Below are 15,338 nucleotides of genomic sequence, written 5' to 3' on the forward strand. Positions count from 1 at the left end.
CACACTTGACACGTTAACATTTCTCCCTCAAGTACGAGACTCTCTGCATATGAGATCTACCACCATAAACCAATTCTGCTTTTCCACATAGTCGATCTGAGCTATGATACCATTGTTAGGCCTTACGAGGGAGCCAACACTGGCATGGATTAACCCATTGCACAAAGAACAACCAGACAAATGAGAATGATATCAAATATTTACTTAATATTTTAAATATCACGAAATTCTAGCCCGTGCTTGGCACGGGTTTCTAAGCTAGTTAGTATTTAAATTTGTCACCTTCAAAATAAAATAAAAAAGTATTTAAATTTGTGTTTATTGTAATTATTTTCAATAAAATAAAATAAAATTGAAAGAATAATTTTGACTTTAAGAAAACATTTTTCCTATTATATGTATGCGTAAGAACTTCATCAAAGTGCTTCTAAAAAAAGTTCATCAAAGTGACAAATCTTTCACTTCATCCTTCAAAAAACCCAAAATTCACAAAAACTCAATTTCCCATTTTCCATTTCCTCAGATGGAAAGCGCATCAGAACTCGTTGAATTTCCATTGCTATTAACACCAATCGATTCTCACTATCGAGCTTGTACAATTCCTTACAGATTCCCTTCTGATAATCCTCGAAAAGCCACTCCCACAGAAATCTCTTGGATTAATCTCTTCCTTAACTCCATACCCTCTTTCAAGTATGTATCTATGATTTTTTTTTTTTGATTTTTGTAAAATTTTAATTTTTTTTTATCTGATTCGTTGTTTTTGATTGATTTTATGATACCCTTTTGTTTATTTTGATTTTTAATGGCTTGTTTGGTTCTATAGTGATAATAATTGATTTTTATTGAATTGATTGTGTAAAATTGATTTTAGATAAAAGCTACACTTCTAATTGAAGGTGTGTCCCATTATGTCGTGTTACATGACACTACATGACACAGACACTTGTGATTACATTGAATTATAATTATATGTGCGTGTCAGTGTCAGTGTCTCTGTATGTGCTTCGTAGGATAAAGTCAGTTGAATGTAAAGTGATTTTCGTTTAGATGTATATGTAAAAATGAATTTAACAATAAATGTAAGGGTAAAAAATTGACATTTGTTTTTGGTATATGATTCGCTGTTTTTGAATGATCATAGTAGATACCCTTTCTGTTTATTTTTTCCTTTCAGTAGTTGTGTTATTTTGCTGCTTGGTGGGTTGTTGTATTCTCCTTGTGGATTTTTGTTACTTAAATAAAAAATTTACCAGAATATTTGAAAACAATTAGGATGATTAACACTATTCAAATATGTGTGCTTAGTTAGGTTCAGTAAATGATTAATGCATATAAGAATTGCTGCAAACTCATTAACCATTCATTGTGAATGTAACCATGATTTTGAAGGTTACTCACTACGATTTTTAGGTGCTCAAATATACATGATCTTTGTTAATTAGTTAAATTGTGTTTGATAACTTTAGGTGTTGAAATATACATGATATCTATATTAATCATGATTTATGCGCAAATATATACACTTCAAAATCATGGTTAATGATGTTCAAAGTCGTGGTTAATCATGTTTAGGGGGTTATTAATGAGTTGCAACATGTTGATATATCCATTAACCATCCACTGAATTCAGTTAACAATGTATTTGAACTCAGTTAACTATCTAAATTGTTGTCGAAATTAATACGACATATCTTTTTGATATGATAAGCTAGTTTTTATATTTTTTTATGTAATTTGATTAATTTATTTTCATGCGTAGTTTACATTATGTCAGTCTTTTTTACTCAGTCCCTTGGGCCTTTTATTCTTCGTGAAATATGTTATTCATCCCTCACTAGCGTAATACCATTTAAATATAAAACAGAGCCTGCACTCGAATAATGCTAGCGATGGATGAATCACATATTCAGGTGACATCACCATTAACATTTGTTAGCTGCTTATCTTTCAAAATAGCACCTTGACATATTTGTAACTGCCATAGTTGTACAATAAGGCTTCCTATTATATTATCATCGTGATTTTACTTATATCACCCTTTTGAAAACTTTCCTTCCATTTCTTTAGTACTGGATTGAGGTGAGTTTGTCATAAAGAAGTTTGGGGTGAGTTGATAATTCTTGGTATACAAAAGCTGATTTATGTGGTAAATTGTTACTGTAAGGCTTAACTCTTAAGTATATCAATATTGACTAAGGGCATTTTCTTCCATGCAAAATGTATATCACAAATATATGTTTCAATTGTTTCAATAACTTATCCATGACTCTGTACTTTTGTAGTTTTTTTATAGCCCGACTTAACAAAATCGCCGTTAGATTTGTTCAAAAAAATAAAATAAAATAAACTCGCCGTTACCAATTACATTTCCTTTTAACCTAGATCTAGGAGATCATTTTCAAACAACTTACAAGCATTATGATTTTTTCTTTCCACTATTGTCAAGTAGTGGCTGTTGCATGCCGAAATCTAAACGTATCACTATTGTTTTGTGATAGATTATATAGCACAAAGTGTTGTCAAATAGTGGCTATGGCTGCACTGTAGCGTTGCAGAATTTGAACAAACTGCTATTTTCCGTGTTCTGCGATTGACAATACTGGTTCTTTTCTAGTCTAGGTTAGTAGAAACAACTAATTCATGGCAATACTAACAGATTTTAGTGAAATATGTGATTTTAATATTATTACATGAATTCTTGTATTTGTGTGATTCGTGTATATAGCCAACCCAACTTTTTGGAAAAAGGCTTTGGCGGTTGTTGTTTTATTGTCTACATTATTTTATACCTTTTATTTTTCAGGAAGCGTGCAGAGAGTGATACTTCTGTTCCCAATGCTGCAGAAAAAGCTGAAAAATTTGCTCAAAGGTGATTCTTCTTATCTTATTACTTCTACATTTTAGTTTGTAGTATAGAATTTTCTAATTACATCTTTGGTTTGTGCATTCCCTGGAAAAGGTATTCTGATATACTTGAAGATTTCAAGAAAGATCCCGAAAGTCATGGTGGTCCACCTGATTGCATTGTATGTTCTATACTATTTCTGGCATTATACCCTAATAGTCTGATGATGTGTCTAATTACATTCTTTGTTTTTTTCTTTTTTAACTTTTTTGCTTGGCGATTCACTAGGTTCTATGCAGACTTCGTGAGATAATACTTAGAGAATTGGGATTCCAAGATATCTTTAAAAAAGTCAAGGTAAGTTTATCTGCAATTCAGGATCCTAATTGTTATTGCTATACAGCCATAGATAATAAAATGCTGAACATTGTTGTTAAATAGCGGCTAGTGTTGTCAAATAACGGCTATATCAGCGCTATAGCATAGATGAACTTGAACAAATCACTATTATTAATATTCCGTGATACACTACTTAGCACAAAATATTGTGATATAGTGGCGCTATAGCGCTGTTGCCAGGGGTTGAGGGAGAGGGGGGACAGACAAGTGCCATGGTCCAAAGTTTTATAATTTAAGAGTTACATAGTCAATTATTATATGGACCCATGATCATTGGTTAATTACTAAGCAATGTTTGAATGAAATAGTTGATACGGAAGGCATAATGTGCGAGTGTGATGTGTGGCAGAAGGTGTTGATACACGTTGGTTACCAGCTAGGCTAATGAGAGATAAAATTTGAGGAGTGGTAGAATAGGAATTTTGATTCCTTTTTGTGGTGACCATTAAAAAAGGCCTAAAAAAATTAGCACACTACTATGTAAAACTGTTGTTTCATCCTGTAGCATGCAAATTGCGCTATATAAATATCTGGGTTTTGCTAATGGTCCCCATAAATTTTGATTCCTGACTCTGCCACCGACTGTTGTGCAGTGGAATTTGAACAAACTGTTATTTTTTGCGATCCTCTATTGACAACACTGATAGAAAAACTATTGTTTTGCGAATACTCTATTTAGTACAAAGTATTGTCATATATCGGTTGTAAGTTATAACGGGGCTGTAGCATTGTAGCCTAGTTGAATTTGAAGAAATTGCTATTTTCTGCGATTTGCGATTGACAACACTGATGTTGAAGAATAATGTGTGCCTATCTGATTGTTGTGGTTGAAGTGTGTTAAAATTAGAATTCCTAGACTGAGACTTGGATTTTATCGGTTCGTCCCTAGAATCCATTTTTACCGTCTCAATGTAGGAATTCTAATGATTTAGAATAGAATTCGGTACAAAAGAGAAGTCATGTGTGAATAGTGTTGAATGAAAGTTATAGGGTTTTAGAGAGAAGAAGATAATTGTTAAAATGTTTGATTGATTGTCAAATGAGGCACCAAGCCATATTTAAATACAACTATCAAGGCTAAAAGAGTAAAATGACTTAAAGTAAAACTGATTCTTAAAATAAGCTAATTCACTAATACTTGTTTGCTAATACTTTATTCCTGTAACAAAGTGCATAACATCTTCCATGGATATAGAGGAAAATATAATGCAATTGTTTTCAGGATTAGTTGACTGAGAGCGTCTACATTTACCGACAAAAGTAGTGTGAAATTCAACATATCTTGTTATCAATTTCACTAAGAGAGAGCTGTGTTGTATAAATCACATTATCAGCGGACCATGTAGTTTAATTTTTGTTGAGATACTAATTGCTTTTGTGATTGAATGCTATAGGATGAAGAAAATGCAAAAGCCATTTCCCTGTTTGAGAATGTTGTTCGTGTTAATGATGCCATTGAAGATGAAGTCAAGCGAGTTGAGAATCTAGTTAAGGGAATTTTTGCAGGAAACATATTTGATCTTGGTTCTGCGCAGGTAGAACAATTTTCTATGCGTTCTTTTAGTAACTTCTTGATAAATAAAATTAAGATTAATGTTTTGCTATTTGTTACAATTACAATCTGTAGAAAGAAATTGGGTGAATGTTGTTATGTTTTATTCATCAGTCAATAGTCGGCCTAGTTAGAGAGACCACAATAGAGAATAATTCTTGATGAGAATTTTTAAGAAATAAAAATAATGAGACAATAAATAGGAAGATATGCATTCACCAAAATAATCATGTGGATTCTTCTAGAAAATACACGGGTTCCAACACCCCCCTAAGTTGGTGCATAGATATCTATCATGCCCAACTTGCTTATCAAATGCTCAACGACGGGTCTCGCCAAGCTTTTGGTTAAAGTGCAGTTTGTTGACTAGAGGTCACCAAAGATAGACATATGATTTCGGCATTTAACTTCTTTATTAAAAGATGGCCAATCTCAATACGCTTGGTTCTTTCACGCTGAGCTGGATTGTGGGCTATGCTAATGACAACTTTACTGTCAAAATATAACTTCAATGGAAGCTCAATTTTCATCTTAAGTTCCTCCAAGACTCTTTGGATCCATAATCGTAACAGCCATAACATTAGAAACTAAAGGATTCAAAGCTGGAACTTATTGGTTTGGAAATATGGGTTGGACTTGGACCTACTCAACCCTGCAAACCGACTTGTAAGATGAGGACTGCCCCCACCTATAAACACTTGTTCAAACCCTATCTCTTCGAATGTGAGACTCTTAACACCCTGCCATGTCCATGACCGGATCTAGAGCATGACTCGAGTGGCCTTATAGCAGATACCTATTGAATCTTGGGTATACTTTGATACCATCTTAGAATTTGGGTTGACATAACTCCACCTTATAAAACTGACTTGTGAGGTGAGAGATGCCTCTCTTTATAAACTCTAGTCACCTTATCTTTAATCTACGTGAGACTTTGTTTTTCCATTACTTTTTTCTTTATTTTGTTTTTTTAAGACAAGTAGATGTACACACTTCTTATTTCAAATTATTTTATATGACATTACAATTAAGGCTAGTAATAAGTGTCATCAAATTGGAAATAGGAGTTGTTTATTATTATTATTATTATTATTATTATTATTATTATTATTATTATTATTATTATTATTATCATTATTACAATTTATACGTCTAATATGTTGGGGACAATCCTTGTAAGTGGTTCCGTTGGCATAGAAACATAGCCTTATTGTAAGGTAGTGAATTCTCTGTAGTAGTAGTACTCCAAAGTGTCGGTTTCTTGTTGTCATTATGACTTTGAATAGGTCCAACAATTGTATTTGTGTAATGAGGGGTTGCTTTTCAAAACATCTATAAGACATCAATCTTCAGCTTGATTTTTAGAGCAAGCTGAAAATAGGCTGGTTGTGTAAATGTGTTGAGGGAGCATGTCCCATGCTTAATCTACTCTTTCTCCCAAAAGCCTTTATCATTTCCATATACTGCGTCGGGCCATTCTTGGCGAAGGAGGCGCCAGTTGACTAAACGAATTTTAGGTTGAAATTTCCACTTAATTTTTCCTTGCCGAGAAAAATTCAGGTTATGGCTGAGAAACGTTAGTGGGCCACAACCCGTGTATAGAAAATTTGTTTGAGACATGTTTGGATCATGTGCATCCTCCACTGATGCACACAGTGGGTGGCCATTGTTGGGCCATAAAGAAAATACTCGTAATAGCATATGGAGGGATTTGCTTGTGATATGAGCCTAAGAGTTTGATCTGATGAATGTCTCATTCTTGAATGCCAAAGTATAGTGTTGTCCTTTTGTATAGCACCAAATGCAGCTCCATTCACTTCTCCTTTGAGCACAAAAACCCCTTCATACAAATTACTTGAATCAATCATCCTCTTGCTTGGTCTAACCACTCTTGTTTAAGAACCGAAGAATGAGAGTACAGAGACAACAACCATGACAATGTCTTTGCATGTGATGAACATTTGGTCAACTCACAGTAGCATGGTTGGACTAAGCTTCAAAGAGGATGATTGGTTTGAGTAATTTGCATGAAAGGAGGTTATGTGCTCAAAGGAGAAGTGAATGAAGGCATTTGCTTCTACACAAAGGAACAACACTATCCTTCGGCATTCAAGAATGGGACAGCCATCAGACCAGGCCCTTAAGCACATTTCACAAGCAAGTACCTCCATATTCTACTACGAGTATTTATTTTATGGCCCTACAGTGCCCACCCACCGTGTGCCTCAATGGTGGATGCACAAGACCCGAACTTGTCTTAGACAATCTTTTGATACACGGGTTGTGGCCTACTAGCGTGTCTCACCCATACCCTGAGTTTTGCGCTGGAAGGAAAAAATGAAGTGAAAATTTCTATCCAAATTCGTTTAGTCAATTGACACTTCAACTTCACCAGGAATGGCCCAACGTAATATATGGAGACGATAAAGGTTTGTGGGAGAAAGAGTAGATAAAGAATGGGACATGCTCCCTCAACACATTTACACAACCAACCCATTTTCAGTTGGCTCTACAAATCAAGCTGAAGCTTGATCTTATTGATGTTTTAAAAAACTTTAAAGTCGTGCCACATAAAACAACCCATGATGACATAAATACAATTGTTGGAGCCATTAAAAGTCGTAATGACATCAAGGAGCTGACATTTTTGTGTACTACTACAATTACGGGGAACTCACTACCTTACAAGAAATAAGGCTATGTTTCTATGCCAATGGAACCACTTACAAGGATTGTTCCCAAAATGACAACTCTTTTCAATATGATGATTATTACTAGCCTTAATTGTAATGGCATATAAATAATTCGAAATAAGAACTGTGTAGTTTTATTTGTCTTTAAAACAACAACCAAGCCTTATCTCACTAAGTGGGGTTGTCTAGATTGAGTTAGGCCCAATGCAATTTTTAAAATGGTGTATTGGAAGCAACCACATAGATTAAAAATAAGGTCTTATAGAGTTTATAAAGAAAAGCACCTCTCACCTTACAAGACGGTTTCGTGAGGATGAGTTAGACCCAATATAAAAACTTAATATGGTATCAGAACCTATTGATTCGAGCCACCCACCATTTACATCCACAGCCACATCAAGCTCAATATGCTAGGTGCGGATACAAATAGTGGGTACCATATTAGATGTTTATATTGGCTCTAACTCATCCTTACAAAACTGACTTGTAAGGTGAGGGGTGCCTCTGTGTATAAGCTCTAGTAAGGCCTTATCTTTAATCTAGTCAAACTTTGTTTTTTCAATACACCACTCATGTCCAACACTATTGAGCTTGGTGCGTGAATATAAATGGTGGGTGGTCCGAGTCAATAGGCTTTGATACCATATTAGAATTTGGGCTCAACCTTACGAAACCAATTTGTAGGGTGCAGACTGCCCCTACTTATAAACACTTGTTAAGGCTATATCTCTTCAATCCCATTTGGGTTAGCCTGGTGGTGTTGGCTTAGGACCTTGGAGTGTGCTCCTCTCAATGTCTTAGTTCGATTATCTCCGGTGTCAATTTCAGTGGGCTAGTTTGGCTGCTTAAAAAAAAAAAAACTACATCTCTTCAAATGTGAGACTATTACCTCATGCTCATAGTTGGTCATATGGGGAGTGACCCGGTAGAGGAAACCTAATAGCAGGTGGCCCAATGGATCTTGGATAGGCTCATATATGATTTTAGAATTTGTATCGGGCCTAATTTAAGTATTGGCTTAAACGCACTATTCATCCCCTAAGTTTGCAAAATTAGCGATTTTGGCCCCCTTTTAAAAAAATGGCAAAAGTGACCTCCCATGTTTAGGAAATTATGCTCTTTTGACCCCTTATCTTTACAAAAAGTTGCGATTATGGCCCCTTTTTTGGGACACATGGCGTCTTCTCAGCAATTTTGGAACGAAAAGGGCCGAAATTGCTTTTTTTTTTTGTTAGGGGGCCAAAACCGCAACTTTTTAAAAGTTAAGGTGTCAAAAATGCACCTAAGCCTTAAGTATTCAACCTTACAAAAATGGTTTTGTAAGGTGAAGGGTGCGTCTCTTTATAAACTCAAGTCATACCTTATCTTTAATCTACGTGGACTTGATTTTTCCAATAGTTGTGATTCAAAACAAATGTCGAAGTAGTAGAGTCTTTCATCCTCCTTAGCACATCCAATCATCTTCCCCGAGTTCAAATCCTGAAAGATACGTTAGAACATGAAAAGTTTTTTTTTTTTTTTTTTTGAAGAAGCCAACTAGCCCACCCAAATTGGCATTAGAGAGAATCAAATCTGAGACCTTGAGGAGGAGCACACTCCAAAGTCCCAAGCCAACACCACCACACCACCAGGCCAACCCAAGTGGGTTAGAGCATGAAAAGTTAGTTTAACAATTTTTATCTTAGGCTAATTACCAACAAGCACTAGACTATATGCTTTGAACTTATAGGACATAATTAAGAGTCATCATTGGAGACAACTGAAAAAAGCCATCTGCGCCTTTTATTTTTTGATTACCTGCACATGAACTATATGAAGAAAGTAGAGTAGATTCACACCAGTTGCACCTGAATCTATTATCCAAGTACGGTTGAGACCGGCACTAAGAAGGGCCGAATTACCATTTTGTGCTATAGTGCAACACGAAGTTTGAGATTCGAGGAGTTTGAACAGTTTACTAGTTGTCCCGCTGTAAATGAAAGCGTAGTTGGAAAAGATTGCTCCTCTTGATCAGATTTACTGTCCTGGAATGCATGACCCCTGTTATCACTTTTCTTCGTCCATTTCAAAGGCTCGTCGTTGAGTTTCCAACATGTTTCTCGCGTGTGCCATGCGCTTTTGTATTGATCACATCGCACCAAGGTTTTCCCGACTTCTTACCTTTGTTGAAATTTCCAAGTATCTTACCATCAATAATCTTTGCCATTGAGGACACAACCCAGAGATGGCAGATGCTGAATCACCAGAAGAAAAAAAAAAGAAAACCTTCAAAACATTACCCAAAAATGAAGTACCTGAGATCGTTATTTTGACCACTGAAACGGAAAGAGGATTAGCCAATCTACAATATTTGAAAATAAAAAATAAAAAAAAATGTGGTGGGGAAGGCGCGTGTGTGAGTCACACGCTGGAGTAACACATGCTTTAATGTTTTATTCATCAGTCAAGAGACTGGTTATATAGAGTTTTCAGTAACTGATAATAATTCTCAATGAGAATTGTAAGAAATCAAATTGAAGAGTCAATAAATAGGAAGATATGCATTGACTAAAAGTATCATGTGGATTCTTCTCGAAAACACACAGGGTCCAACACAATCATATGAATGAGTTTAGAAAATCATATTTTTTGTAGTTTATGTATTAACATATTATCTTCGCAATTCCTTGAAGCTTGCAGAGGTTTTCTCTAAAGATGGAATGTCCTTTTTGGCTAGTTGTCAAAATCTTGTCACCCGTCCTTGGGTCATTGATGATCTTGAAGCTTTCAAAGTGAAATGGATCAAGAATTCATGGAAGAAGGCATGTTTTTTGTGCATAAATCGACCCAACATTAATATGAATTGTTGAATTTTTGTTCTTATGTCCTATTTTCTACATTGGCATTGTTGTAATCTGTCCCCGTCATCATTGCAGGTTATCATATTTGTTGATAACTCAGGTGCTGATATTATTTTGGGTATTTTACCGTTTGCCAGAGAGCTTCTTCGGCGTGGGAGTCAGGTTTGTCAATATTTATTTCTTTATTTTACAACTGAAAAATTCATTACGACGAAGAAAATAAATTACAAAAGATGGGAGGGTTAAAACACGAGAACGAAACACAAGACAACAAAGTAAGAAGAGAAAGGTCCTGTTTAGATGAACAACTTAAATAAGCGCTTATAATCACTTATCTTTTAAGTGTTTTTGTATAGGCTATTTCTACAACAAAAGTTAAATACATCAAGCTGTTTTTATATAAGCTATAAGCTGTTTTCCCAAGTTATTGTGTAGAACTTATGAAAATAAGTTGAAAAATGAAAACTACCTATGTAATAAGATGTTTTCATAAGCTCTCCCAAAAAGTCTCGCATATACTTATGCCAGTAGGTAAGCTCAAATAAGACAATCCAAACATGCCAAAAGTCAATGAAGCAAATCTCCTTTATCCCTAATTATATCTATTAGGGAAACCTCATACTCACGCTTCCCACCAAATAAAAGCTAAATGTCTAATTTTTTTATACCAAATCAAGTGTTGTCACATAGCTAATTCCACTAAACCAAATAAATACATTACCAGACATTTTTTTCCTCTGTATTACTACCTTAGACATGAAAGCAATTTTTTTGTCATTTTAATTCTGATCCAATCCTCTGATGGATATCAAATAAGATTATTTTTACCGTCTCATTGTAAGTATTTATTTACGGTTTCCATCTTCGTTAGGTATATTTTAATTTGATTCTGTTTGAATGCAGGTTGTATTGGCTGCAAATGACTTACCCTCGATCAATGATGTGACGTATTCTGAGCTAGTTGAAATTATATCAAAGGTAGCAAAAAAGGGTTTTTCGTAAACTTTCGGTATTACCATATTCTTTGCTAACTTTATCAGGTTGGTTTCCAGTTAAAGGATGAAGAAGGAAACCTTGTGGGTGTCAGTACATCAAATCTTCTAATTGCCAACTCTGGCAATGATTTACCTGTAAGAAAATGAACAATTTTTCTTTTAATTACGGAAACTGTGGTATTTGAATCTATGTCACCAAATCAATAATTTGTATGATTTTATACATCTTTCATTCTTTATTCAATGGATTGCAGGTTATTGATCTTGCAAGAGTGTCACAGGAGCTTGCTTACCTTGCCAGTGATGCAGACCTTGTCGTCTTAGAAGGGATGGTGAGTTCTTCCTTGGGTATCATACTATTATCGGAAATTTTCATTGCATTAATGTTGGGTTTGTTACTTGCAGTGAATTAGGTTGTAGGATAAGAAATGAAATATAGTTGTTGGAATTCAAGTGATTGGTTAGTCTCGCATTAGCTAGGATTGGGTTAAATGAACGATATGTAGGAGAGATTATTCATATATTCAATGCCTCTTGATTTTGGGTAGAGATAAGTTGTTTCAGGTTCTTGATGGTCTTGGTCCTTAGCCTGTTGTTGCACCTGGTGCTTTTTGAACTTACCGACATGTAGTATCAGAGCCACAATTCGACTTGATGGGGGACCATTAGTGGATCTTGGCGGTTCTTTCAAATGTGGGAGACTCACGCTTGGGGTGATTGTTGGAGTTCAGGCGAGTGGTTAGTTTCACATTGACACAGATTAGATTAAATGATGTTCTTTCAAATGTGGGAGACTCACATTTGGGGTGATTGTTGGAGTTCAGTCGAGTGGTTAGTTTCGCATTGTCACAGATTAGATTAAATTAAATGAAGGATATATAATAGAGGTGACCTAATACTCGATGCCTTAAACTTTTAGGTGAAGATGTAGTGTTGTGGTCTCTGGATGGTTTTGTTCTTCTTAGCCGTTGTTGCTCCCAGTGCTACCCAGACTCCCTAACAATAGTTTTAGTGGGTGTATAGGACTATATCCTATCAAGAACTGACGCAGACACAGGACACCGAATGCAGCTCTGACATGTAGGCCTTGATAATAATTTGTAAACTAAAAGTAATTGAATGCAAACACATGTGCTGGTGTTAGACACTGGACATCAAATTCAATGCGAGATGTTAGTGCTACATGGTTATATCAATATTTTAAGGTCAAAATTCAATGCAACCACATATGTTTTTAATCCATGCAAATAAATCACTTTTTTTCTTTCTTTAGGATCTGTACTTTTTTTTGGGACTTTCTTGTTTTCGTTTTAGTTTTTGTAAAATTTATTCATGTTGGAAATAATCCCTGTGATGTGTAATATTCATTTTAGTTCATATGTAAGCCCATACTGGAGGGACTGAAATCAAAATTTTACCTATTACAAGGACTAATTCCAACGAAGACAAATTTTACTGGGACTAAAATAAAACAAGGAACAAAAGTAAAATGATGTACGTTTGCAAGGATTAAAAGTAATAAATCACAGAGGTTAAAAGTGAAAAATAGTATATTTGCTGGGATCAAAAACATATTTCAACCTACTAGAAACTAGAGTCCTTTGTGAAAACTGTAACATCAATTATGGGGCGAAGCTGCTTTACACAGATTATTTATATTTCTGATCCTATTTCATCTAGATTTTGCACACCATCTATTTACATACATACATTGAAACTTACTCATTGAAATCTTCATTATGTCATAAGTTCACAACTTTTTCATCATATACAAATAGTAATGATCTATTTGTTTGTACAGGGCCGCGGAATTGAAACAAACCTCTATGCTCAATTTAAATGTGATTCCCTTAAGATTGGAATGGTAATGCATTTAAGCATTATTTTACTTCTTTCTGATTACAATGAAAACTTCAGCTCTAATTAACAATCCTAAGTTTTTTGTTCTCATTTCATTCGTGGTATTCTTTTTTTTCTAGGTCAAACATCCTGAGGTTGCACAATTTCTTGGGGGTCGTCTATATGACTGCGTACTCAAATACAATGAAGTTTCAAGTTGATAAGGTTCAATTTTTTGGACTAATATGCTGCATATGTGCTGTTTTCACTAGTTAATCTCTCAATTTGATACTGCAATATATGCCTGAAGCTAGATTCTCTCTAGAATGTCTTTTTATTATTAAAAAAAGGCGATACAACCCGGGCATTTTACTTGTAATAACAATGTTATTGGTTATATGTATATGACTTCTTCTATTTAGCACCAATACGTTAGATCAAAGCTATGTCGAGTGTCTGAGATGTGTTAGTGTCAGATACCGACATGATTGATGTCTATATTCAATTACTTCTATTTTTTTTATAAAACTATTATTGGTGTCTATTATGGTCTAGACATGTGTCACCCCTCTTACTTGGGGGCATGGCATCATCTCCCTTAAATGAAAACATCTAATGCATTTGAAAGCTATTTTAATCCCCTAACATATTTACAAAGCCGAACCAGTCTGGATGTACTGTTCCAGATGGTCAATTGTTCATGATTTTTACATCTTAACTTTTGGAATAATGGAGATAACCAAAGTTTTGTTGAAGTTCTCTCCAAGTTCAAAAGAAAAAAAATTTGAAAAAACAAATTAGAGTATACAATTGTTTATAATATCCACTCTAGGATCACTTAAATATACTAATTTTAGTCCCTTTAAGCATAACTCAGTTGGCAGGGACATGCATTGTTATATGCAGGGGTTGGGGTTCGAATTCCGGACACCCCATTTATTTACCTTTGATATATGCAGGGGACGTGGTTCGAACCCCGGACACCATACTTATTTACCTTAAAAAAGGTTAATTCTAGCCATTGAGCTACTTGACCAAAAAATAAAAATAAAAAAATATACTAATTTTAATTTTCCTTTGTTTTAATGGGTTTGATTTATATCCCCAAACTTTTTATTTTTATAGGAAAAGTATATTTTTTAATGGGTTTGGTTTATATCCCCAAACTTTAGTGTGAAGAAACACATGTGACTAACACCCTTTGTATTTAAAATAGTTTGCATTGACCCCATATTGCTCATATGTTAGTGCTGCATATATATATACATATGGTTCAATAAATTAATAGGAGACGTATTCCACAAGGGAGGGATATCGTATAAATGAATGTATATGATTACTGAAAGATTGAATGAATCTTTAAAGTTCCAATATTCTTTTCTATTCTAAAGTGTTGTATAATGGAAATAGGATTTGAGATTGCCCTTATTGCTCCCATCATGGTATAACTCAATTGTTTAATTCCATTGCCAACTAAAACTTATCAACCAATCAAATGAAAATACAATGGGAGACTGAAGAATTTAGTTTTTTATCATAACTTTTTAGGTCTCATTTTTTCCAAAACTAATGCGATACATATGAATTATATCGGTTGTTACTTAAGGGTGATTAATTTTAATTGTTGTCCATAAATATGAAGACAATCACCACACACATACCAAGTGGGTTTGGGTTCCGACAATGTGATAAATTAATGTTTAAATTTTGACTGAAAAAGATATTCTCGGTTAGTAATAAGATCATTTTTGAGTAAATAGTCAATTTTCCTCCTGAAATTGTAAGTTTCATCAATTACCCCTTTGAAATTAACAAAACTTCAATTACCCCCCTAAAATTTCACAACGTTAATCAATTTACCTCCTCCGTCAAATTTTTCTGTTAGTGAACATGACGTATTGCAAATACCCCCCCTGAAGTTTTGCACTTATGTGCAAAATGCCCCCCAAACTTAAAAATTTATATTTTTTTTTCTTAAAAACAAACAATTAATAGTTAAATATTAAAACTAACTATTAATTTTGGAATTTGGGAAAACTACATGCATATATACAACAAAATAGGCTCCAAAATGGGGAAAAATATTTATTTTTTAAAGTGACAATAATGGGATGATTTGTGGATTAATATTGGAGGTTGTGTAGTTTAAATGGTTGAGCAAATTGTTGAAGG

General features: G+C 34.4%; 1 protein-coding gene across 1 annotated transcript; it reads left to right on the top strand.

Annotated features, from left to right (window-relative positions):
• The first annotated feature begins 387 nt into the window (after nt 1-387).
• LOC11444467 (damage-control phosphatase At2g17340) lies at nt 388-13,708 on the top strand. The gene is made up of 12 exons (XM_003619594.4): nt 388-693; nt 2,807-2,872; nt 2,963-3,029; nt 3,137-3,205; nt 4,642-4,782; nt 10,165-10,293; nt 10,408-10,494; nt 11,236-11,310; nt 11,385-11,462; nt 11,582-11,659; nt 13,129-13,191; nt 13,307-13,708. The coding sequence occupies exons 1-12, from the start codon at nt 401-403 to the stop codon at nt 13,385-13,387; spliced, it is 1,227 nt and encodes a 408-aa protein (XP_003619642.3). The 5' UTR covers nt 388-400; the 3' UTR covers nt 13,388-13,708.
• The last annotated feature ends 1,630 nt before the right edge of the window (nt 13,709-15,338 follow it).

This window comes from Medicago truncatula, chromosome 6, assembly GCF_003473485.1.
Source record: "Medicago truncatula cultivar Jemalong A17 chromosome 6, MtrunA17r5.0-ANR, whole genome shotgun sequence".
NCBI lineage: Eukaryota > Viridiplantae > Streptophyta > Magnoliopsida > Fabales > Fabaceae > Medicago > Medicago truncatula.